This window comes from Halichoerus grypus, chromosome 11, assembly GCF_964656455.1.
Source record: "Halichoerus grypus chromosome 11, mHalGry1.hap1.1, whole genome shotgun sequence".
Lineage (NCBI taxonomy): Eukaryota > Metazoa > Chordata > Mammalia > Carnivora > Phocidae > Halichoerus > Halichoerus grypus.
The window spans coordinates 17,253,137-17,280,700 of NC_135722.1; the positions used below are offsets into that span (position 1 = coordinate 17,253,137).

General features: G+C 42.7%; 1 protein-coding gene across 3 annotated transcripts in view; it reads right to left on the bottom strand.

Annotated features, from left to right (window-relative positions):
* The window catches only part of EXT2 (exostosin glycosyltransferase 2), a 130,432-nt gene that overhangs the window by 32,341 nt on the left and 70,527 nt on the right, over window positions 1–27,564 (bottom strand). For all 3 annotated transcript variants that reach the window (XM_036097686.2, XM_078058138.1, XM_078058139.1), the window contains one exon: window positions 6,982–7,171. In XM_036097686.2, the coding sequence (XP_035953579.1) occupies window positions 6,982–7,171 (190 nt within the window). The remainder of the gene's footprint in view (window positions 1–6,981; window positions 7,172–27,564) is intronic.

A 27,564-nucleotide genomic window follows, 5' to 3' on the forward strand; every position in this document is an offset into this window, starting at 1 on the left:
TTATTCTCGTTGGCTTCCTACTCCCTCTTCCAGATAAATAAAACCCTTGGCATAAATCTACTGTCCAAATCCTTATGAAACATGAATTGTAAGATCTAAAATGCAAGAGGTTATATCTCCACCTACTAGACCACCAGTTCTCCAACTTTGTGGTGTCAGGATTTCTGTATGCTCTTAAAAATTGTTGAGAACCCCAAAGAAGCTTTCTGTGGGACACACACACGATTTGTGTGAGAGATTAAAACTGAGGAAATTTTAAAACAGAGCAATACATAAGCACACATCCCACTAGCCATTTATCCCATGTCATGTAGCCTCTGGAAAACTCCTCTGTCCCCTTGTGAAAAACAACGAGTGGGGAATGGAGGTGACTTGGTATTACTATGAAAATAATTTCAACCTCACAGACCCCCTGAAAGGTTCTCATGGATGTCCAGGGCTCCCTGGACCACATTTTGAAAGGCTTTGTGTTCAGATTTGGGTATCATAAGATGGGGAAAGTTCCAACAAGCTGGAAAAGAGTTTGGGAGGCGTTCCAAGGACAGTACAGGCACTTGAATCCAGGATTTCCACAGAATGTTTAAAGAGACTAACGGTGCCAGTTGTCAATGTATTGCCTCTCAGCTTCAATTTCACCCTTCACTGCCCTGTTTCTCATACTGGAACTAGATCCTGTGAACATTTCCCCTCTGCCAACCAGCTTGATGTTGGGCTTTGTCGGTAGAGAGCGCTAGCGGGACACTTTGGAAGGAAGGGGGCTTTTCTTGCTGGTTCGCGCATACCTCTTTACCTTGTCGCTCCTTCCGTACTTGCCCGGAAGATAGGCAGGCAGGGGCACTTCTCTCCCTCAAGCTTAAGCGGTACCCCCCGCGACAGCTTTCCAACAGGTTCTGCAGACACCGCCAAGAGGAACTCAGCTGAGGGCCTCCCCATGGGTGGTTCCCAGGGAGCTCCACTGAAGCCCTCCATTCCCAGCAAGTTCAAGAACACACCCCGGGTCACTTCCTGTTGAATTCCGTGCATCCTGAAGGGGGACGGGAGGCTTCTTGTTTGCCAGACCTGGCCTGTGGCCCCTCCGTAAACCTCACTGTGCAGTGGGCTACAGTCACGTGCTGTCCAACAAGGCCTGCATCTCAGAGCTAGCTGGGGAAGGGGGTCTCCCAAATTTATTTCCTGCTATCTTTACAGTTTTTACCCCTTAGTCACCAATCACTTATTACTAATCATTCTTTATAATAAACTTTTCCTGTTCAAGTTACGGTGTGGTTTCTGTCTCCTATCTAGGCCTTCACTAATACACAGGGTATCAGGAGGGCTATCAGATGAAAGAGGAATTATTCTCTATGACCTCTAAAGTCAGAAGCATGACCAGTGGCTGGGTGAAAGTTACGGGCAACTATTTTAGACTCAAAATAGGTAAGACTCTTCTGATGGAGGGATGCCTGGCTGGCTCAGTCAGAGGAGCATGCGACTCTTGATCTCAGGATCATGAGTTCGAGCCCCACACTGGGTGTAGAAATAACTTAAAATAAATAAAGTGGGGCACCGGGGTGGCTCAGTCTGTCGAGCGTCTAACTCTTGATTTTGGCTCAGGTCTTGACCTCAGGGTCATGGGATCAAGCCCCACCTTTGGCTCCGTGCTCAGCAGGGAGTCTGCTTGAGGATTCTCTCTCTCCCTCTCCCTCTGCTTCTCACCCCTGCTCGCGCGCATGCTTTCTCTCAAATAAATAAATCTTTAAAAATAAATAGATAAATAAATAAATTTTAAAAAAGAATCTTCTGATGGAAAAACTGAGATAAAACAAAATGATGAAATGCCTTTAGCAATACAATATGCGCTTTTACTTGAAATGTACTAACTTAGGTCAGATTTCTACTTGACATCATCTGAGAGACCAAACAAGATGCCTCTCAGGTCCAGGATTTCATGAGGCAGTCATATAACATAGAAAGAACAGTCTTTAGGAAGAGTTTTGAATCCCAGGTGTACTCCTTACTAGCCATGGGCTCTTGAACAAGTCAATCATTTTCAACATGTTTCTTCAACTATGAAGACAGAATAATAACACTATCTTCCCGTGGCTGACTGTGAGGTTGAACATGAATGCACTTAGCAGCATAGCGCCTCGCACACGGGAGACAACCGCTAAATGTCAGCAGGGCCTTCCTTTGAACGTCTGTGTCTATTTACAGAATCAAAGGACTTCTTCCGAACCTTAGGGGTAAGGGAGGCAAAGTGGGACATGTTAGATCTGGCACATTACTCTGACGATCCAGCAGCATGCCCCCAGCTTGCACCTTCCATATTTACTTTTAGGTCAACAGGATCCCTACCAATAACTCTCTAGAATGGAGACCATGGAACACACAAATAAAAGAACACAGAACCTTTTTTTAATCTCACAAAGTAACAAACAGCTCCTCTTTTTGCAATATGTACAGAAAATAGGCTAGCTGCTTTGGTTAAGTATGAACATTCCTCTACCCTGGATGGGATTTGGACTTTCACTTGGCGAATGGGTACAGCATGTTCAACCCACAGACGGCTTTCCACATTCGTCACCTATATATCCAAAGAATTACTTGAGACGATCAATATCCACAGACAACTAACTTGCCCTTGCCTTGTAAAGTCTTTGATGGAGAAGTTCTAGGGAATGATGAAGGCCAAAGAGGATGACACAGGGTGAAGATGGACATGGGATTGTCCTTCCCTGTTCTGAGTTAGGCCGGGGTAGCTGAAAGTCAGCCAGGGCAAAAGCAGTCTCCACCTCAACGGTCAGCTGTCTATGTACCATCGTCACCACAAGACAGGCCTCTAAAGAGAATTCCGTTTTTTGTTTTCACATTTTCAAATAAAATAGGACTCCAAGAAAGGGAACTACCGTTCTCTCAGGCTTCAGCATTCCTTCTGTGGAGGGCAGAAATCAAAAATAAGCATTATAATTACTCCCTGCCCTAAAGCAGGTAGTTCTGATATGCGATGTTGACTGTTTAAAAAAATTAGGACAGAAGCATGAGGTGGGAAAGAAAAATATGGGTGAGAAAAAAGAACTTTTTTCCCCCCTTTCCATTAGTATTTTCAAAAGAACAGATTTACTTTCCTGTCTCTCTTTGAGTCCCTGACAAGGAAGGACCTAGTTCTTCTACATAATCCCAAATCAGAGAACAGACAAAGCATGATTTTCCTCCTGCTAAATGGCAATCTAAGTGGATACAGGGGGCCTTCGTGCAAGGGGCACGAGCTTTGGATCCCCGGAAACCTGTGTTCGTTTCAGGCTCTGCCACTTGCAGTTTTGTGATTCAGGCAAATTACACAACTAATCTGAGCTTCAGTTTTATAAAATGGGAATAAGAACAGCTTCCTTGCAGGTCTGTCAGAAGGATGAGATAATAAATGTAAAGCACTTAACACAGTTCCTATTCCTGGGATTTAAAAGGTATATAATACATGGCTATAAAAACATCGTATTATTTTCATCTTCATAAATGGGTTCTTGTAAAGTCTTATGGACCTCACTTCTCTCCTGACAGCCTGAAAAGGTATAGACAGAAGGCTGTGAGGTGGCCCCTTAGGATGCAGAAGGACACAGTTCATAGCTAGAGAACTTTAGGCTCTAATTCCATTGCTAAGGCCAAATGGGGTCTCTCTTTTCCTTACTCCTTCTAAATTCTAGTGAAACTCTAAATTCTAAATGAGTTCAAAGTAAAACAGCATGGCCTTGTACCTTATGTCTCATCCTGTGAATCTGTGGCTGGCAAAATAAAAATGTCACCTTCCATTCACACAAAGTAGTCTGAAAAACAGGAGTTTTTTAAACACATTGCTGAGTTTATGAAAAACAAACAGCTGAGCCAGGTGACCTGATAACTTCACAGTTAGGAACTTTAGTCTAGCTTGAAGGAGAAAAAGAACTCCTTGTGTTAAGGATTTTTTAAAAATGGGTATTGATTAACGGTTTTCTCCACGTTGGATGCCAAGAAAGATGTGAGCAAAGAGAATTTTTCCTCCAACTTGGCAAAGGTACTATAAAACGGTGAGGTTGACTGAAGATGACCCCAAGCCCATCCTGGCAATCACTGTCACAAACACAACCACAGATCAATAAAATAAATGGTCAGATTATCTCCATACCAACCTTGAGCTCACTTGAGGAATGCTCAGGCTGCTTGGTGTACAGCGGGTCCGCATGACCTTAATTCCCCACAGTCCCTGAATTCGGCTCGAAAGCAGGGAGTCTGTGGCTTCTACTTCTCTGTTGCCTCCTCTGGGATGACCGTCCTGACACACTCGGCCTGTCCCCTCCTGCCTGCTAACAACTATGAAAGTCACAATCTGAAGCCAGGGAGCTCCTGAGGTCAATTCAAATTTAACACTGAAATCAGCTAAACCAGAAGCCTGAGTTAAACCTATCTGAGATATACAGTGTAATAGCTTCCTTCACAGGGAGGCCAGGGGCCAAGCCAAACAACCTCTATATCCATCAAGTTTGGAAACTGAAGAGTTGGGGAGGAGGAAGGCAGTGGCTTGCCTTTTTTTTTTCTGAAAGAGCTCAAAACCAATGTGACGAAAGCTCACTGGAAATTTCTATTGCCTAGTCTAAGTATTTACTTAAACTTCGAACCCAGCAATTTAGACTTAAATGTAACCAAAAAGAAAAAAGTATTTGGTTGGAGAGTGAAAAAAAAGAAGGCGGGGCGGGGGGGGGGGGGAAGGATTTCTGCCTGCATTAACCCTCCCAACAGCAGACACGTTCACCACAATATTTATTTTAGCAAATGTAGAGAAAGTGAAAAACATCACTTTTGCCTCTAATATTTCAAAGCCTTGGACTTACTTTTTTTAAAAATATATATGCTACTAATGCCATACATTACAGATTCAGATGGCTTTGCTGGCATGAGGGCCAGAGCCAACAGCCCCATTTACCAACTGAACAAACACCCCACAGAGGTCTAAACATGGTTCATGCTCCCCCCAAACAACCACATCGCCAGAGCCTGAGCTGAGACCTCAAAACCACTGCTAGAAAAAAAAAGCTGGTTCAGTCTCTAAACGTGTCAAAACTGGGGCCTCGTCAGTTGAGGGCTCGCTTTCCTCCCTAGAGCCAAAATGTTTCAAAAATAAACTAAGCTTCTGGTCATAGAATTAACCACTACATTTTAGCAGGGTCTACCAAAAACTAAACCTGAACACCCAGCTCCAAAACCGAGGTTCATGCTCGTGCCTCCTGTCACCCCAGTGTCAGCACTTTGACCAAGACAGCAGAAAACGATGCCTTCCTTCTCACTGTCCTCGATGGTACCTGCCCCAAAGAAGTGACTCCAAGTCCCAATAAATCATTCACCTGAAGCCCAAAGCGGCTAGCCAGGGTTCGTAAGGAAGGAGAGGCCTCTTTTGCATTGAGCTGTGCCTCTCTGGGCGGGTGGGGTGCTGACGGGCTCCCTCTGAAAGCTGACGGCCTCTGGGCGCGGGAACAAACGCACGAGTGTGAATGCGGCGCCACGCAGCAGGCTACTCCAGATCCGAGGAAGGATACACGGCCTTCCTTCTCACAATGTGATTCATCCTTTTTAAGTGAGAGACTAACGAGCAGCGCCCAACTGTCCAATCCACTTCCCTCTGGGCAAGGCAGCGGCCGTGGCCCTCTCCGTGGCACCTCTCCGTGGCCCTCCCCGCACAGCCCCTGTTTATTTATCTCTGCCCTTTCATTCCACCCCTTTCTTTCTCCTTTTCTGAGAGTCAAATAAATGAAACAAACAAACAGACAAAAATCCAGAGAACTAGACGTTGGGAGGAAAACAAACTTGGCATAAAGAGACAGTTAATAAGAAAAAGCACTGCTCTCTGGAGCATAAAACAGGGCCTTCGCTTAAAGTAGCCGTTTTGTTTACTTAAACTATGGCTCCCCTAAATAGAGAGAAAGCGCATGATTCTCTCAGAGAACAAAAATCTCACTAAGGAAGATTTCTTAAATGTCTCAAGAGGAACTAAAGAATTTTCTTGGGGCAAATTCTGCTTTGCCTAACAGAAAACGTTCTTCTTCCAGCCCAGAGATCTACTACTGGCAGTTTCCGAGGCTGACTGTCCTGACTTCAGTATTACCAATTAAAAGGGAATAGTCCTAAAAAAGTGCAGATACTACTGTCAGGCAATAAACTAGCCCTTATCGGGGATAGTGGTGCACATGACAAACTTCAAACTCATTCCTTGCTCTAATCCATCAGAAACTTCCTGGCTTTAATAGGCTATAAAGGGCAGGAGCTTTGAAGTCCCTGGGATTAGGATCAGTAATAGACAGACTGAATGAGAAACTAAATGCAGGTGGAACATACTCTCTGCGTCCTGAATGAAACACAAATCCAATTAATCAAACAGTCCTCAACCCTCGCTGCCAGCGCCAGCCAGCAGCTTATGGGGGGGGGGGAGGGGCAAGGCAAGGGACAAAGCGATTACGGAGGAACCAATGGGAACCTGAGTGAGCGCTCACTTTAAGGAACTGATTCGAAGCCTGAAGAGGGCATGCTCTGCTGACTTTCCCAACTGAAAGTGAAGCCATCCTTTTTTTTTTTTTCTTCCTGAAGAAAAGTGCAGTATCAGAGCCCAGATAAGGAAGGAGAAAACTAATGCCTTTTAAACTGAGTTTTCATGTAAACAAATCAGCTGTGATGGCTGAGGGAAGCTGAGATCTGTTTTCCCAAGGCTGCTGGCCTTTGATCCCACTGATTCCTAAGCTCCCAAACACTTGGGGCTATAGTGCATGCCATGGGCTTGGAGTTAAGTGGGCCACCCCAGAACAAGAATGAGATGACTGAGAAAACTGGGGTCATGCTGCCTCAGAAATGGCACTGTTGTTGACAAAGCAGGACAACTCATTTAAACCTAAGGACGCAAATAATTTGGCCATCGATCCAGCTGAGAGTTGTGCTAACACCCAAACCAGGCCTTTCCTGAACACACCATTTTCCCACTCTTCTTACCTTCTGGAGGATTTTTATTCTGATTATTCCAGACAACTAGCAGCTTGGATAGACTGGGCACCTTGGACACCTCAGTGATGACCCGGAAGAGGCTCTCCACTCGGTCGTAGGTGAGGACGATGGCGGTGAAACCTTGTGACTGTGGTGGGATCAGCGGGAGGAAGAGTGGGTTGCTCACGCTGCTCCATTTCTGCAAGGCAACAGATTAATGTGGGTCAGCGAAGGATCTAGTAACAATGGGGCCGATCTCTTTTCCAACGTTGTCAATAAACTAGAACATGGGAGATTTGGTGACTTTCACCATGACCAACCCAAGAGCTAAAGCAACTATTCAAAGTCTTCCCTTCCCCAAAATTTGTATTGACTCTCTTTAATTAACTTGAGCTGTGAGGCCACTGAAACAGGAGCAGAGAATTTTTGTAGGTGAGAAGAGATTTCTAGTTAAACAGAGCAGATTAAACACATACACTGATCTCCATTCTCTCCTCAAGCCCACTCGAGTGACAGTAGATACAAAACACAAATGGACAATGACAGTGAAATGAGAGAAGACACCACAGCGGATGAGCAGTATCGACAGGCTTCAGAAACACTGGGAGGGACCAGAGAAGTGGTAGCAGAGCGGGAGAATGAGGGAGAAAGCTAAGTAACCACACAGAGGGGGCCAACAAAGCCAACAAGTCCAAACCACAGAACCCCACAAAGGCTCAGAAATAAGCTCAGCGAGAACCCTATGGGGTAAGAGGAGGGGCAGGGTTGAAAACAGGAAGACTGGTTAAAAATATGTATAAGGAGCAAAGACACCCAGATCTACAAACCTCCCCTTCATCCAGCCAGTCAGCCAGAAAACTCCTCTTGTTGTCCACCCCTGCAGGACGGAGGTCTATTCTCCGGGGAACTGAAGCTCTAGGCATGGAAACATGGCCACAGCAGAGAGGAAAATGCAGGGCAAAGTCTATACTGGGAATGATGAGCCGCCCAGCCTTCTTCCCCTCCAAGTCCCCAAACACTGGCAGCCATGTGGCTAGCTTGCCCCTCTGCCATCTGACTGTGACGCCCTCCGGGCAGGAGGCTTGCCCTCACACCCAGAGCTGCTTTCCAACCAGGTTTTCAGTGCTTCCCTGGTAATCATGAACAGATCCTAGAATCACAGTCATTTCAAGAACATCGTCAGCATAATGACAGAAACCAAACGAACAAATAGAAAAGCAGGAACTCAGACGAAACAGAGACAACAGAAGCAGAAGGAAATTAAAACAACATCAACAACAAATTATATCCTCAGGAAGAGAATTCTTCATCCATGAAATAAGAATAAACTTTTTATTTAAAAAGATCTATCAAAGAACAGGAAAGAACTCTTGGACATAAAAAATAGGATAACTTAACTTTTTTTTTTTTTAAAGCAGGATTAAAAGAAAAAGGTAACATATTCCAGTCTAGTGAACAAAAAGGTAAAGATGAAAAACAGCTCAGAAAAGATGACAAAATCCAAGAGGTCCAACATCCACCTAATAGGAGGTTCCTGAAAAAGAAAACAGAATATAGAAGAAACAAGACTATCAAAGAAATTAAATAAATTCTTGGGACAGAAGATAGAAGAGACATGAATTTTCAGATTGAAAGGGCCCAATAAGTAATTCGCACACTGAATCTGAAAAAAAAAAAAAAAAGGCAAAAAGCAAAATAAAATAAAACCTATCAAAGCACATCACTTCTGACACTGGGAGTAAAGAGTGTGAATGTATAAAATGCATAAATCTAGGCGATGAGTTCTAGGCGTGAGTTCACGGTACGTTCTTGCAACTTCTAAGTTCGAAATTTTCTCAAAATCGGGTTTAAAAAGTCATGAAGGAAATTCCATTTCTTTGCTACCATTAAAACATTAAGTAAATTTCAATGCAGTGATACAAGCAAAAATATTTTTGTACTGATAATAAGATTGTTAAAACATTTTTATATTTTTAAACAGCTTTTTTGAGATATAATGCATATAATATACAATCTACTCATTTAAAGCAGAAAATGGTTTTGGGTATATTACGTAAATTTTTTAAAACTGTGGTAAAATATAACATGAAACCTGCATTCTAGCCACTTTTAAGTATACACTTCAGTGGCATTAACTACCTGCACGTTTGTATGTTATTACATGAAAAGGGCAGGACCGAACTTCGTCTCTCCAGAAGCTGGCTGGACACGAAATGTCCCACTGCTCTTCTGGCCGCTCACCCTCCCATCCTCTGGTAGGCCCAGGGCCCCCACCAGCCTCACCCTTATCACTGATGGACACCCATCACCACGGAGAGGACAGCAGCTGTCTGCCAGATGTAACAGTGTGGGACAGGAAATGTACACAAACACATGGAATACACATGGGATGGGAACTCAAAGAGACTGAATGGGATTCCAGGAGTCCTAATGTAATCAGGATATTAAAGCCAAAATGTCCACAACAGGCCATAATTAGATTTCACAGCCAGGAGACACAATAAGAAAGGCTGACTGTGTTTCCATGACCTCACGCTTTGACTTTAAGTTGCAGCCTCAGGAACGTACCTAGATTTTAGCACTGGTACCCTAGCAGCTCATCATATTGGTAGGAACCCCTTTTAGTTTTCTACCTCAAAGCTTATTTATATCTTCCTGACCTTTACGGAAACGACGTCAATAAGTAGCCCTGTGCTTCAGTCACAGTTAATCCCGAAGGTGCTCGTTCTCTCCGCCATTACCATCCCAGCCCACCCATTTACTTCTCCCAACACAGTACTCTCTTATGCTTGAAAAACACCACTTTAAATGAAAAAGACACAAAAACAGAGTTTTTGGGGTACTGTAATGTGTGTGAAAGCTTTACTGAGCACTTACTAAGTGTCAGGCGCCAGGCTGTACATGTAATATCTCTTCTGAGCCTTACAACAACTCCCAGGCCAGACACAGTTATCCCTGTTTTACAGATGATCAAACCGTAGGGTTAAAAATAGTAAATGATGCCTAATAATTTGCTTTATCAGTCAAAAAAAGAAAGGAAGAAAGGAAGGGAGGGAAGAATGAATGATGTTATGATGTTCAAGGTCTGGCTTCCGAACACGGGATGGTGGAGGCCCATGGCCCATCCTCACGCCCTCTGACTCTGAGTCCGAGGTACGCATCATCATTTTATAGACTCTGGAAACTGGAGCTGTGGGGAACGCCAGAGTTTATTACTTCTAACCCTTCTCTGAGACAAAAACGCTGGAAGTTCTTTATTCTTCACAATCACATGTGGGCCATATAATAAGCAAGAGCCCGCCCCAAACACTATGATTTCAGAAGGTAGGCAGACTAAAGCACACCGAATATATAACACTGACACAAAGGAAACACATAAATTAAAAAAGGTAAATACACCTCTAACACAGAAGGAAAAACTATTAAAACTCCAACAAAATGGGGTCTGTTCTTGGGGAGAAGTGGGGAACGCCAACACACTTGAATGCCTGTATGACATTAAAAGGAGAGGAAAGTTCCCTGAGAGATGCGAAGCTTGGTTTTGGAAAACGAATCCCTTGGAATTTAAACGGAGGCACCCCCTGAAGGGCATCACAGCTCTGATTCCAAGGCACTGCCACGAGAAGGAACCAGAGTCTCTGGCAAGATGACCGATCTGTTCTCATCCCGTTTGCCAGCTCCATTCGGGAAGCGGATGACTGTGGAAGGGGAGGAGGAGAGGTAGGAATGGGTGGGTGGGAAGCAGACAGTAACTTGTCTTGGTGCTCAGTTTTTCCACACTACTCACTTGCATACCAGATAGGTCGTGAAAATTGGGGAAGCAGAAAAGGCAGCATGAAGGGGAGACAGAGCAGGCAAAGGAGCATAACCAGGTCTGAAATCTTACCAACACGTCCCCATAAAATACAGATGTTGAGATGAACACAGACGTAACACAGAAGCTGCTGAGCAGCTATTTACTAGGACACAGGCTTGGTGCTTTACTGTAGGATATGCCGACAGGGTTGGGGCAAATGACTTCAAAAAGTGAGTGGACATGTTCGGGATCAGTTTGGGAATCACGTCTCCTTAACATGGATCCAGGCTCTTTCACTTACCAGCTGTGTGACCTGGGCAAAGTACTAAACCTCTCTTGCACCTCAGTTTCCGTAATTGTGATAATAATACTACTTTTCCAGGTATGAGAAATAAAAATGATAGTAACAATTTCTAATAATGTTGATTATTAACATTTCTTAATTATTATTTCTTAACAACCAGAGATTGTTACTAAAAGTAAACAGTTGACATATGTAAAGTACCTCACACTACAAACATTCGATAAATGGTAGCCAATGGCTGATCTTGTGGGAGTAATCACTGCTCTGGGCTCTACTTTCCACGGTTCCTACAAGTGGGGTGGCAATCCAGCAACAAGTCTAAATGAAATCCTTCTTCCTCTCTACATTGACCTTATCATGATTTAAGGTCCTAGTTTATCTGGATTCTCTACCTCTACTTCCTCTCCAAATAGACTGTTTTTATTTTCACAATTTCCTCTTTTCCTTCCTGATCTTTGTATTTTATCTTGAAAGCTCCATGAAAGCAAGAGCCACAACTGTCAGAACAGCTAGCACCTAGTCAGCGCCTAGCACTACTCAATAAAAACCTGTTTAAAAGTGAGTAAGTTAAACCCAAATGACCCAGGTCATTTTCTTTCTGTCCCCTTTCTGTATGTACGTGAACAGGTGACGCACACTCAAATACTTCATGAGTTCTGAACACAATTGCCAACTGAGTTCATTCATTTTAAAGCACTTACCTAGAATCTTAGTGTGCCAACTATTCTGAAGAAGGGCAGGATGGGGATATTTAACAGAAGAGAGTCTGAATTTAGGCCCTGCCATGTACTAGTTTTGTGATGCGTAAAGCTACTTCTTTATTAATGTCCTCATCTGTAAAATGGGGACCATGATGGTACCTGTCTCCTAAGGGGATGAGGACAAAATGAGATCCAGCACAAAAGCAATGAGCGCTCAGCACAGAGCTCCATGAACTACAGTTTAAACCAAACACAGAAACGTCCAGCTCTCCCCATTCGTATCCTCCTTGCCCTGACAAAACACCGGTATCAGCAATTCTTCAGCAATCATCCCTACCAATCGTGCTTCTGGTGCTCATTTACTCAGTCTGCATTTCCTGAGCACATACTATTCGCCTGGAAGAGTCTTACAGATGCCGAGACAAACACAGGCCTTCCCCCTCAACAAGCTCATCATCTGGTGGGGAGGACGGCCCAAGAAAATAACCAGTACTCACACAAGGTAGTCCAGTCCTGTGGGAACGTAAAGGTCTACACAGTGGCCTCGACCTCCCTGGAGGAGATAAGGAGGGGCCACTGTGTCATGGGCAAGGGCAAGCAGGTGAGTGCTAGCAAACCGAGCGAGCAGCCTTGCTAACACACGCTCACAAGACAGGGAGCAAAGGAAGGAGAGCGGACATGAGAGGGACCGGCCAGGCAGGCCTAGCCACAGCATGAAAGGGGAAGGCTTTGTAAGTCACACGGTAAGCTTTCTGTGGAGTTCTTTCGTAACTTTTTTTTCCTGAGTATTGTTTTACTGCTAAGTGAACATGGCTACCTTTATGTTCTATTTCAAAAGGTCAGAAATAGGAAATGCTGATCTGCAACTAGGCTTCTGTGCCAATTGCTTTTTCCCTCCTCGAACATAATCCCATTTGCCTTTGGAGCACAGTGACAGCGTGGAGAAAGGCAGCTTTAATTGGGGTATGTGCCTTCAGACAGACACTCCACTCCACTGGGGTAAGGTCAACAAACTAACCCCCAGAGAAAAAAACTTAGTGGAGAAGGACATTTCAAAAACAGCGTTTAGTCACCTCTGAAATACCTTTAAGAACTGACCCCCTGCTGGCTGACCAAAGAGAGTGTCTACAGTCTGGGACCTCTTGACCCCACTTTCTGCAGGAAATCAAGCAAATTTAAACCTCCATAATTTACTCAAGACTCTGACTTCTGCCAGGGAAAAGGCAAACAATGCTGGCAATTAACCCTGTTGCCTGATTAGATCTCCATCGTGGTAAGATAGGGCATGAAACCAGGCACCCAGCACTGGCAACCTGAAAAAGAGGTGAAACCCACTTATTACAGCTGCACCGTCCAAATCTTGGCTACCAATACCACTTTCAAATCCACCCAGTAAAACTGTTCACTCAAAGATGGGAGGAGAAGTGTGTATCATTCTGACAGAGTTCTGGCATTTGGCCAAAATACCTTGTCCATCTCTCGCCCATCCTCCCAAACTTCACTTCTCACTCCCACAACAGATACTCATTATAGAAGCTTCAATAAGAAATCCAGATTGTTAAATTGCAATCACATAAAAGTAATCCATAGTAGCTACGATAACTGCCAGGTCACAGTATCAGCTTTAGGAAAGTTCTTTCACATTGCTTATTCTGGAAAGCTCTGGTGAATGAGCAAGCAGTAAGCAGGCTAAGCAGCGAGAGAAAGTCGTGGGTTTGGGTTTCAGGATGCCTGAAAGGCCCTGGGAGGCTGGGCCTAAAGTCAACTTCCAGTGCAAAGGGGTTTCCTCCTTCAAGAAAGAAATTCAAACTCAAACTAGGTGTGCCTTTGGCAATCTCACACAAAGAAAGTTGTCTGGACCCTTCTTGCAATCTCATTTTGCCTTTTTTTTTTTTTTTAGTTAAAAGGTCATGGTAGCCCTATATGAGCCTAACCAAAACCATGCTAGCCAAGGTTACCTACCATACAGAGAGTGGAGGAAGGTGGAAGCAAATGGCCTTTGCTAAGCATCCTGAAATGTTCTTGCTGGAACTACTCGAGGATTATAAAATCAGGAGCGAGGAAAACCACATTCCATTACCAACTAAAGGGCTCTTTCAACCTAAACCAACCAAATTCCAGACTGAAGAAATCAACCTCGAAGGATAGTTCAAAATTTAATTCCTATTACTCATCATATCAGAGATTTTTTAAAATGTCACCACGTATAAATTCAAGTGACAAGAAGAGCACTAAGCATCCTGGAGTGAACCCACATGTGATTTAACTGAAGGTATCTGCCTGAGCAGAAAAGTGAGAATTCAGAGAAGAAAGGAAGGGAGGAGAGGACAGGCTTGTTATACAGAAGCTTTTGAGCCCCTGGTAATGAGAAGCCTTACCTATCCCTACCTTGATAGAAAGGGCAGTTTTCCTCCTTGTTTTGAAGTTATCAGCCCCTACCTCAATGTGGTTTCAATTATGAATTACCAGACTAAAAGGGGGGGAAAAGCTTTGATTTATTCTTTTTTGCTCCAATTATGCATGATGTGTTTCCACTGAAGATTTTGAAAAGTATTTCATCATGCCTCTCATCCTGAAGCGGTCAAAGGGCAAAACCAAAAGGAGTTAACCCTTCCATTTCTCCTCTAGGTTCAAACAGACTCCCTACCCACGGATGTGGGGCAGGGCCTCTGAAGCAAACCAAGCCAGGAAAGGGTTAAGCATTAGCATCATATTACTAACGTGCATAAGGGTGGTGTCCTCTGTCCAAAATGGTGAGATGATATTTATGTTAATGGTTACTGGGAGATTTGAAAGGGCAATCAGTAATGTGGCCCACGTTACCTTAACCATTAGGCCTCTACAGCCCTAACTACTGGCAGCACACACTCCACTGGGCATGCGCTGCCTTAGGAAACTGGAGACGCACGGAGACCCAAGGCCCGTCTTCAAGCAGGCTCTCTCAGATCAAGGGAGAAAAGGTTCGGCAACAAGTCTGAAGTCTACTCGTTGTGTTATATCTTTAATTCATTCCACCCACAAAAAAGAACTGATTGTTCACAAAAACAAGGACAACACTGATGGCTAGATTTCACTGACTTCCCATTAAACAGACACATGAAAGATGAAGAAAATCAAAGACTAGAAATCCCCTTCGTGCTACAGACTTAACTAAGGGAGAGAGTAAATTATCAGCTCAGAATTCCTATAACTTACTTAGAGTAATTGGTTCATAAATACGTTTTCTATATGGTGGACCTGGAATGGGTCTAACCACATCTGGGTGTACCGGGGTAACGGGCACTGGGACTCGCTGACATCGAAAGAAACCGAGCCAGAGACATAACTCAGGGTCACAGGAGCATGGGGCAAGTAATTTCTATCATTAGTCTGCCCTTTTCTTCTAGGTAAGTTTAAGGTCTTCTCTTTTTCTTTGGTGTACCTCAGTTTCATTATGATGATCCTGCTTGTGGTTTCTAGGTCTTCCTGAATCTGAGGTCTGGTGTCATTCAACAGTTCTGGAAAGTTCTCAGCTATTGCATTTTCAAAGGGCCTCTTTCCACTCTCTCCCTCTCTTCTCCTTCTGGAACTGATTAGACCTTGTCCCTCCGTTCTCCACATCACTTCATTTTCCTGTCTCTTTGGGCTGCATCTGAACAATTTCTTTGAATCTAATAATCTAACCTAATCCAATAATCAAAGTCCTTGAAGGTGTGTTTCTACTGGTTCTCATTCATGATATTGCCTTACTTCTCTATGGTCTTGTGGGTTCTACCTGTGAGCTGCTCATTTTCCTTAGATACTTAATTTGTAAGAATTATTTGAGACCCAGATTGAAGATGAATTACTCAAGAGAGGGTCTGTGTCTACTTCTGCTGCTCCCTATCAATTCAGGGCCACTTCTAATGAAATGCTCTGAAGGTTTCCTTGGACCACACCTATTGTATGAATTTGGACCAGAAACCATGTGAAGGTGGCTTGTAACTGTAGTTCTCAGCAGCAAGATCACCACAGACCCACTTCTCTTTACCCTTTCACTGAAAATATAGCCGTTTAGTTTCCTGGCTTCTCTAGGACGCTCTTTTTAGATTCCCCAACAGGCAGAGACCACAGGCTTTCCAGCCTGCTCCCTTGTCCCACTCTCCACAGCAGAAGCTCCGGGTCATCAAACTGCGAAACTCTCCACAGCAAAAGCTGCCTCTGGTTCTTACTCACTTACCAGGGGACCTAGTTTCACTCTGTTTAGTGAGTCAACAAATATCTCACTTTCCTGCCAGCTTAGCAACAGGCTAAAACTGCTTTATAATACTTCATTCAGTATGCTAGCTGTTTAGTTGGGAAGGTCATTTAGCGTGTCTAATCCATCATAAAGCCAGGGACAGAAGTCTTTCTCTATTCACACTGTCAATCTAACTCTTGGCTGTTGTGTTTCCTATTTAAGTGGGGTGCCAAATTTGTGTTCAAGATAAAAACACTTGTGAAAATATGGCGATATATTATAATAGATGGAATGATGGACTGAGAATCTTCTTCAGACTCCATTTCCTCTTTTCTAAGATAGAATGATGGGGAGGGTGGATCTTAAGTAAGTCACACTTTCTTTATCTGTAAGAATGGAGCTCACAGAATGTTAACTCTTGGGGTTTTAAGTATTGAGCAATGGAAAATACATAATGGAGCCTATCTGCGTACAGAAACAAAAACAAAAACCATTGTCCTGTGAATTTCAATTTTCCCCACCAGGGTCCTATCGAATTCTAAGTTTGTTTCCACGTGATAAAGCATTAAGATCTCATAATAATCTTGTGAAGTAAGTAAAAGCCCCATTTCACAGATAAGGATAACAAATTTCAAAGCACAAGGTCAAGTTAATAAATGGTCTTGAACCCCAAGGTATGATTCCAAAATGTCCTTTTCAGTGGTCTTGATTAGTCATTGGTAATCAGTCACTATGCTGCACTATTCTCCTGAAGCTGTTATTATCCCTAAACCCAGTCCTACAGATGAGCAAACTGCTGCAAGAGAGAGATTCTGTCAGTAACCTCAAGTCACTCGGCTCATCACCAGGAAAGAAGGGATTAAAACGTGCAGTTCAGGAATTTCTGAGCTATTGTTAGCTTACTGAAGACTCACAGGTTAAACCCATCTGCATGCCTCTCTGAAAATTCCACCTATTATCTGAGTTTCAGCTACTTAAATTTTTCCTTTATATAGCACTGAAATGCACATTTGGCTAAATGCCCACCCTCTTCTGTAAAGCCAAACTACTGTCAAGAAGAGCAGGGAGGGTTGCCACTGATTGCTTTTCAGGTAGTAGAGGAAAAAGTTGACATTTCATCCTCCTCTTGCTTGGAAAGGAAGCCAATCATTTAGAAGAACCCTTGTCTGGCTGCAGCTTCCATCAGTGGGATGGAGAGAAGCCAGTTAAATGGCTCAACGTAAGCCATATTAAAAGAATTTGGAATGAGGAAAGAGTGGGTGCCATATGCTGATGCTTTTAATAATTCATGAGTTGTATCAGTCTGCAAGTAATAAATTTTGCTAAATATATCCATGGTAAGATAGTTTAAGATACTGCTAATCAATTAAGTGGGTGAATACAATAAAGTAGGGACAAAAATAACACATCAATGATTTTATTGCTTTATTTTATTTTATTCGATATATTAAAAAGAACAGTTCAGCTGCTTGATAGTTCAAAAGATTTGGATTATTTTTAGAACATAGTCTTTAAACACATAATCATCATCCCTGGATCTGTTACTTAATAAGTATACTGAAAACTCTTAAAAGTTATCCTTTAATGAAAATACCAGTGATTTGATTCAAATAAATAAGGCTGATCTATAATCCAAAGTGTTCAAGAATGTCAATGGTGCTGAAACTACCACTTCTCACGAGAGGTAACACAAATTTATGATTTCATCTAACTATCCTGTCGCTGAACTATTCTGGTAGTTAGAAAGAGAGGTTCATTCTCTCGCCCAGGCATAAAAATGTTTGCTGGCCACTACGGTATAGAGGAAGACTTCACCGGCTTGGTAAACAGACACTCTTGAAAAAGATTAAGTTACAGCTTATGGCATCTAAGCACAAAACACCAACAAGGGTATGACCAAGAAAACCAAAGCTTTTGTGTGGTTTTGAGCTGACAGGAGTCTAACACCACCATTAAAGTTGATACAACGTGGAAAGAACAACCTCTAAAATGTAGTCATTTCTTAATTCTTAATTTCTCTGGAATTCCAGTAAGGCATATGCTTTGTCTACTCTGTTTTATCTCTGCTTCCTCTTGGAAAAAGGAAAGGCATGAGCCGACAAGGGCAAAAAGAACAGGTAAGGAGGTAACAGTGGACAAGAATTCAACACACTTTGGGAGGTGAAACAGAGGACATTTCTTGCTATACAAGACACAGAAACGTAGGATAAAATATAACAAAACTCCTTTGAAATATATCGCTGAGGCCAGGGGAAATGGGAAGTCGCAGGCACCAAAAATGAAGAGAAACCGCAATTGAGAGCTGAACGCACAGGAGGGTTGGCACTGTGGAACCCTGAGGAGGGCAGAGGTAGTTTGGGCTTAGTGACACACAGGTTTGACATCCATGTCGGAAGAGGGACAACGGCTTTGGCCACAGGACGTGAGAGAACCAGAAGTGGGACAACACACAAAGGCAGAATCCTTCCATGAAAAGGTGGTCCAGAACGTCATCCCCTCGTAGATGCAGGTAATAAAAAACATTTATCTTTTTCAACCTAAGTTTGGGTTGGGGTGCTTCCAACAGAGACTAGCCCTCATACAGGCTTGGGGTTTAAACAAAATCTACGTCTGGAGTATGGAAACCTCATACTGAGAAATTAATGTTAAAAAGTGATTTATCTCCAGGATAACTTTGGAACACCCAGCAGAAGCCAAAACAAACAAACAAGAACAAACAGACCCTCTGGAGTAATACCCCTCGCCCAGTTGGCAACGATTACCACAGAAACCTTACTGAAGATGAACTCACATCCCAAAATTATAAAACATATAAGCAATCAATGCAACAAGAGCGACAGGCAGTAGACAAATGACAGGAGTAGACCTTAGAAGAAATTTAAAAAATTAGATAATAGGAAAAGATAAAGTATCTCAAATAATTATAAAAGAATGAATTTAAAACACAGTTTTAAAAAAGACACTATGAAGAAAAGACCAGGCAGACAGATTTGAAAAATAATTAAATAGTTTTAAAAATAACCGCTGAAATTTAAATCTCAATGGATGGGTGAAAAAGAAATCGGTCACAGCTAAAGAGAACAGCAAAATCGATGTGAAAAAATTATCCAGCGTGCAGTTACAGAAAGACAAAAATGTGGAAAACGTGAAGGAAAAAATACCTGAGAGACATAACAACAGGATGAATGAGATCTGACATACATTTAACAGGAAAAGGAAAGATTTGTGAAAATGACAGATAGATAATATTCAAAGAGAAAACAATGGAGAATTTTCCAAAACTGATTAAAGACATGAACTCTCAGGTCAAAGATAAAATAATCACTCTCAAAAGCAGATAGAGAATGGGAATGACAGAATCACCATTTAGCAACCATTACAACAACTGATTCAGGTGAGAAATCACTGGTGGAGGCTACAACCAGGGAGAAAAAGTTTGAGAAGCAGCAGGGTATTTACATGGTCTCAAAGCATTTCCCCACAAGACACATTAAGAACAAAAACAGTAACTTTACATTGGAGAAATCCAGCCAAAACCTGTGACTAAAGTTACATCACGAGTCACATCACACAAATTGACATTATGTGTCCTCCAACATGATGCATTGAGAACATATTATTTTTGTGATATTCCAGTCAAAAAGGCATAATTTGAATTTCAACAATTTTAAATTGAATGCATAAATTGATATAAAAGCATCAGACAAACCCAAATCAAGAGATGTCAAGAGACATCTTACAAAATAAGTAACAAATTCTCTGAAAAAGTGTGAATGTCATGCAAGGCAAAGAAAGACAGAAATTGTTCTAGAATAAGGAGACATGACAACTAATGTAATGCATGGTCTGGAATTTTCTTTTGCTATAATGGACTTTAGGATAATTGGCAAAACCTAAATAAGGTCTATAGATTAAATAATAATATCAATGTTTATTTCAGATGACTTTGATAATTGTACTGTGACTTCTTTATGAGAAATATTTAGGAGTAAAGGTGCGTCATATCTGCAACTTTCAAATGGCTCAGGAAAAAATATAAATACAAATGTGTACATACACACACACACACACACACATAAACAGAGAAAAGAATAAAGGGAATATGGTAAAATATTAATATTTGACAAATATGGTATAGCACGTACAGAAACTCTCTGTATCATTTTTGGAACTTTCAGTTTGAAATTATGTCAAAATAAAAAATATAGAGAATTTTAGGGCTGTTTAAGCAAACAAACAAAAGGCAGAGCAACATAAACTACCAAGTGAAGCAAATAAAAAAAGCTAAGCTTTCCAAGAATGACTAGAAGACTCAGAAATTGGAGGACTGGAGATACTAGGGGGCACCTGGGTGGCTCAGTCGGTTAAGTGTCTTGACTACAGTTCAGGTCATGATCTCAGGGTCCTGGGAGAGAGCCCCACATTGGGCTGCACACTCAGCAGGGAGTCTGCTTGTGCCTCTCCCTCTGCTCCTCCCCACCCTCGTGTGCTCTCTCTCTCTCTGTCAAATAAATAAATAAAATCTTTAAAAAAAAAATTGGAGATACTAGGTGTCCGGGAAGAAGGGACTCTGAAAACAGAAATAAAGAACAGTGGTTCCAAGATCCCTTAAACTGATAGTCACAGGCAGGCCAATCCTCTCCCTGTCCTCCTGTCCCCCCTGCCACCTTAGCAGGAAAAGGGAAGTTTATTCTCTGGAGAAAATGAATTAGAGAGACTCCATAGTCAGAGACCCCAGACATGGAAAGCAGGGTGAGGCACCACACTGAATACAGTGGATTAAGTGATCACCTATAAATGAAGAATGAGAACCTGTCTCCTTCCCCTCTATTCAGCTCCTCAAATGTTTGCAACCCAGGCATTATCCATCTTCCCCCACTCCCAAAGGCAGAAAGATTATTCTCTGGATCAATGAACCAATCCAACAGAAATAACCCATGAACACTGACATCTGGGCAAACGACTGGGTCCCCATCCTCTTAACCTAAGTAAAGCTCACCAGTTGACAAGCTTTACAGAGAACTCCCAATCAGCTTTCAGAGTCTCACTTTCAAATAAGACTGCTGAAAACATCAGGTATTTGAAGAAAGCTGCCAATATAAAAGAGAGAAAATGAAGAACTGATAAAGGAGTTCAAAGGAAAAGGAGCTAAAGAAAAATAAAAACAAAAATCACACTATCTTCAGAGAGAGAAAGTACTGTATTCTTACAATAAGAATAGGAAGCTATTGGGGCAGCTGGGTAGCTCAGTCAGTTAAGCATCTGCCTTCGGCTCAAGTCATGATCAGAGTCTTGGGATCAAGCCCCACATCAGGCTCCCTGCTCAGCGGGGAGCCTGCTTCTCTCTCTCCCTCTGCCTGCCACTCTCACTCTGTCAAATAAATAAAATCTCAAAAAAAAAAAAAAGAATAAGAAGTTATAAAAAAAGATTAATTAGAAATCAAGTAAAAGGGGTACCTAGGTGGCTCAGTTGGTTAAGCATCCATTCGGCTCATGTCATGACCTCAGGGTCCTGGGATCAAGCCCTGAGCTGTGCTCCATGCTTAGCAGGGAGTCCACTAGAGGATTTTCTCTCTCCTCTTCCTCTGCCCCTCCCCCACTGGCTCATGCTCGCTCTCTCTCTCTCAAATAAATAAATAAATCTTAAAAAAAATCAAGAAAATACTTAGAAATTGGCCATGTACTGGAGCCCTTGTGTAACTGAGATCCGTTCAAGAATCAACCTCTAGTTGGAGCAATGGGGAAATTTTTCTATGCTGCAGCTGCAACAAACCCATTTATTAGAAAATTACACCCAAATATTCATTAATTGGGAGGCAGGTAACTACCATAGGATATTAGAAATGAAAACAAACTTCATTATCCTGATGTTATAATACCCAGCAACTATACCTTCCTGGTAACTTCTGCTACTGAATCATTTAAGCAGACATCAAGGGCGAATTAAAGTGGTCCCCCAAAAAGGAGAAAGAGATTACGTGCTAATAAGTGCTAGCTGGGGCAGGTGCCAAGGATGACTGTGCCAAAACATTCAATATGTTCTTAATCAATCTGCTGCCAGATCAAGCTTCCACAAGACTCCAAAAAACTATTGTAGTCACTGCCTCCTACCAGCTGTATGATGTAAGGAAGCAGTCAGGTTTTGATTCATGAAAGCCAGAGCCATAAAACTCGCCTCTGTAAAAGCAATGGAGGTAAGACTGCATTCAGGGAAAGCGTGTGTGCTAATGCACCCATCACCTCCACTGCAGCGGCCATGCGGGCGTGCGTTACACAGGTGTACGAGTCTCTCTCTATTAGGAAGAAGGCAGGGTGTTCGTGCAAAAGATCTCATTGACACAATCATCTTAGCCACACCCCCAGGCTCATCCCTTTATATTCCTTACACATCCTCCCCATCTGGATCTGGCTTGTGACCTCGTCTTTTCCATTTTTTGACCATCAGAGTCAGCCAAGTTCTTTGCTTGGGGCCCCAGATCAAGCTCTTTGGATCTTCCTGCATCTCTCCACCCACAGACCTAACTCAGCTTTCTTTATTCCCTGGCTACTGACCATCTGAGACTTTCTAGCTTGTTTCCACAGAACAGTTCAGTGGCAAAGTCTACACAAGGGAAGGTTTGGAATTCATGGCCGTGTACTGGAGCCCTTGTGTAACTGAGATCCGACAAATGTGATACCTCTAAAAACAAGACTTCAAAAAGCTTACATGTATGTACTTAAAATTCAAGCTTAAATTTCTAAATTCCATACATACTTTAGTCCTATCTAGGCAGTGGGAGGAAGAAGGGGAGAATAAGCCTAGAAGGCCTCCTGGGGGCAGGGTAGGCTTTCAAATTCCAGAGAAACATTCCACAACCTGGAAGTTAAAGGGCACGGAGCTGAGTTAAACAGACTGTTAACATGGTATCTCTTCAACTCAGAGCTCTCTTTCACGCATGTGAGCTGGCGCTTCTTCAGCCTGCAGAGTGATTTATTGCTTGGTAGTGTTTACAGCTGAGTGATATTTTCAGCTGCTTGTACAACCACGACATTGGTGAGTGGGGGCTGCCGTCTGGCCATCTTGGTGCAGCCAGCCCGGAATACTTCATGGGGCGGAGACAGATGCACTCTGAGCCGGCTCTGGATGGTTTGGACCCAGGCCCGAGGGGTCCAGAAGAGGAACTGGACAGGAGGAGAGGGAAAGCCTTCCCTGGTGGGTGAGTCAGGACACACACAGTGAATCAATCCCACATCAAAGTATGGTCCCTGGACTGGTGGCATCAACACCATCTGGAAACTTGTTAGAAATGCAAATTCTAGGACCCCACCCGGACCTACTCAATCTGTGACTTGGGGTGGAGTGGCAGCAATCTGTGTTTTAACAAGCTTTCCAGGAGATTCTGATGCGTACTAAGTATGCACTCACCTCCCTCAGAACTTATGGGAGCTAGTGGCAAGCTGTGCCACCTTTTACCCACAGCTCTGATTCCTGCGCCTCCCGGGTAAAAAGTGCCCATCAAGTGCTCCGATGCCCACTCCCCCCTTCCAATCCCTTGCTAAGGCTTGGACGTGAGGCTCCTAGAAGTCCAGCTAAGTATACACTCCACGTCTTGAGGTCTTGCTCAGAGCTAAGTCGCCCCTCCGGCTAGATTTCACAGGAATAAGCTCTTATTTTTTAACCTCTTTCTTATGCTGGGTACGATAATCCATTTTAAGTCACTTCGCCATTTTCCTCATCAATTTTTGTCAAAGGCCATGGGACCCCTGCTATCTCTCCTTTCTGCTCTAGGTCCAGTATGGTCAACGCAGAAAAGGGAAAAATCTGAGGTCTCTTGATTAGTGTTATCTAGGATAGCAAATTTGAAAAAAATACTATGTAGTGTCCGTCAAAAGGGACTGGATAAATAAAATTACGACATACTGATAAGGTGGGGTACAATCTTTCAAATCACATCGTAAAAACGTGACCTGGGAATATATTCTACTCTCCAACATGATTTTAGGCCCATATTATATTGAGTTTTAAAATAACTGCCAGTGAAAGGATATGGTTTTGGTGGCACATATCAGAAACCCAAGATTCACAGTTCTTGCCCTACTGCATCCCCATAACACACTGAACTCTCACTTGCCTCCATCTCTGTCCTCCAGATGTGCTCATATTTGGCAGAGAACCAGAGGTAAGGCAAGACAGGGTGTCCGAGGAGCTCCCCCACTCCATAGGCGAGGCCCAGATGTAAGGATGAGCCTGCCACGGGCAAGACCAGAAATGACTCGAACGTTAGAAGTGATACAGGTGTCGAGTACTTGGGGAGATGATAGTTTTGCTGATATCTACAAAAAAGGGAGAAAAATGAAAGCATGGAGAGACCAAAAAGGCAGTGAAAGACAGGCACCCTTGCCATAAGGAACTAAGAAAATTAATCAGTAAAAGCAAACTCGTTGTCCCTGCATAAGGAACCTTAACTTGCTGAGAAATTCCTTCCAAAGACAAGAGTCAAAACAAAGGGCCAATCTCTCCAAACCAGACAGATCTGCTACTTTAAAGTTATGCTCAAGAATTATTTTGTCAAACTTTTTCAAGTTTTGAGAGTGTGGCACAACGTGGGTAATGTAACCTCCTCCTACCAGGCAAGAGATAGAAATGCCAAATGTCACTGGTGACACAAACACTTGGTTTTTGCAAGGCCACCCCTTGCTATCTTCAGAATCTACACACACTCAGAGGTCCTCTTTTTTTTTTTTTTTTTTTTACATTAAACCAAGGCAGCAGCATCTGGCAAAATAGGACTCTCTGCTCTCACCCCTCCCTCTCTGCTCTGAGCAAGCAGAGTGCGTGGCTGGCTGGAAGCCCTAACAGCGTATCTTTGGAAACACCAGACCATCCCTTGATTTACTGGCCAAGATCCACACCTACTCCCACCTCGGGGTGTCTGATATTGTAAATTTGATGGAATCTAGAGGGGAGACTCCCCTGCAGGTTGGGCTCATAGTAATCACATCTAGAGTAGGTTAAATATTTCCAAAGGGGAGGGGAAAAGTTAACTATAAATAAATCAGCGCTACTCAGACCTCCTGTCAGTTGCCTTCACTGAAGATGCAGAAATGTACAACCCACTGATCTAAATCAGGGCTCTCAGCACCTGAGTTCCTAGAAACGTGGTGAGCACTAAATTAGCCTGAAAAGAACAATTTAAGAAGTTAAACAAAAAACACAGATTATATTTTCCATTTGCATATCCAGATTTCAGCTTTTTATACTTACGTTCTTTCCCAAACTGACAGTCCAGCACTTTGACCATTTTGTCCTACATTAAAACACATCTATTTCATAGCTACAAATTTTCATGTACTATTTTCTCCTGGCCCATAGTCTTATGAAAGACAGAGAACCAAAATTCCAACCATTTATTCTTATTAGACTTTTCTTAGAGCTTTAGGTAAAAGTACAGAATAAAGTCCCACTCTTTCCACACCTTCTGGCTGGGTCATGGCCATCCCATCTACATGTATTCTCCTGCAGAGGAACAGGGATGAGTATTCTTCATCTCAAGCTTATGCCATATACTTGGAATAGTGGAAATGTTTCAGCCCAGAGGAGGAAGCTCAATGGCTCCTACAAAACTCCATAAGCAATTCAAGATAATCAAAAGACCTGGGTTCTCACTTGTTTATACAACTTGCCAATTATATGACCTTAGACAAGTTCTTATGCACTGAGTCTCATTATGACCACCTAATAGATGGGAAAGAATCTATCACGTTCCACACCTTCCCAACAGGGTTTACGTAAAACAAAAAACAAAACAAAACAAAAAAAAACAGTGGATGTCATATCAGCAGATGGGTGAGTCCTGGAATCCCAATGTTCCTCCCTCCCTCCCTGTCTCCCTGCCTGTCTCTCTCCTTCCCTCCTTTATACATTAAGGCCCTCCTATCTGAATTAAATTGTCCTAGATATTATAAGAAATACCAAGATAACTCAGAAATTCCCTTAAGAAGTTTAAAACTCTACAGGAAATTGTGCTTCTATGCATGTTAAGTGATAGGAAAGAAACACAGATAACACACTGGTAGAGTTACAAAGAGGAAAGATTACTTCCTATTTAAGGGGTCCAGGAAAACCTGATGGAGGAAGGGGTATATGAGCAGGTCACTGAAATGTGGATAAAATGTGGACAACTGGAGGTGATGGTGGAGTAAAGCATCTCAGTGAAAGGACGAACAGTCACAAAAGCACAGAGAAGGCAAAGCATGGAGCATACACAGGAAGGACAAGGTTGTGTTGCCAGAACCCCTGAAAGACAAGAGAAGGGAATGAAACCAGAAAAGCAGGCTGGAGCCATACTGTCGAAGGCCCTGCAGTCAGACTGAGTTTGGGCGCCAGCATCACCCTGGCCCACGACCCCCATGTGCCCACACTCCCTACCTGGATAAGATGCCCCATATGCCTCACTCCCACTAACTGCCCTCAATCTCCAATTAGCATAGTCAGTTCTTCCCGCCATCCCTCAAATCGGCCCCCTATTAATTCTCACCTGGACTCCTGAAATAGGCCCCTGCCTCTGTTCTTGTTCTGCTGCAAGTGATCCATTCTCCACACTGATATCTGACTGACCCAAATGCAAACTCACCACATTATGTCCCAGTTTAAATAACCCACAGATAACACGCCAACACATTCCGTGACATATGAGGTGTTTTGTGATTGGGGCCCTCCCCAGGCTTTATTTTCTGCCTCTCCCTCATGAGCCTCCTTCAGTCCTGCCACACTCACCTCCATGAAGTTCCTTAAACTTACATGCTCTCCAGTCCCTCTGCACCTCTGAATTTGCTATTCCTTCTGCATAGGACCAACATCACCCCTTTCTCTGACTAGGTAACACTTCCTTCTCTTTTAACACTCAGATCATCATTTAGCATTGTGCTGGAAGTACTAGCCAATGCATTTAGATAAAAGAAAATAAAAGGTTCAAGTACTGGAAAAAAGAGGGAGAATTAGCATTTGTACATATGATTGTATATCTAGAAAACACAAGAGAATCAACTTTAAAAAAGTGAAATAATTGTAGAATTCAGTAAAAGAGTAGTTAACAAAATTTATATACAAAAGCCAATAATGTGTCTTTACACAATGGTAACTAGTTAGAAACTATACTATCAGAAAGCATTCCTTTATAGAGCATAAGAAAGGTAAAACATCTAAGAAAAAATTAATCAGGAATTGTGAAAGGCCAATATAAAGAAAACTTTAAAATTCTACTAGAAAGACAAATCTTGCTTCCAGATAGCAAGACCCCTTGCAATTTAAATTCCCCAAAGGCATGGATCTTTGCTGCTTTGTTCACTGATAACACTTCAAGTACCAAGAACACTGTTTAGAAGATAGAACGTAGTGGGCACTCAATAAATACCTACTGAAATGCCTAAAACAAACTAAAAATTCAATGTGACCAATAAAATACAAATAGGCTTTATAACTGTACTCCGGGAGAAAATGACAGAGATATCAACCTTCCACTTGAAAAACACACACATAAGACCTTTTACCTGGTAAAAAGCAGATGAACACAAACTCAAGTACTCAGGGTTACTGAAGGCATGGAGAGTCCAA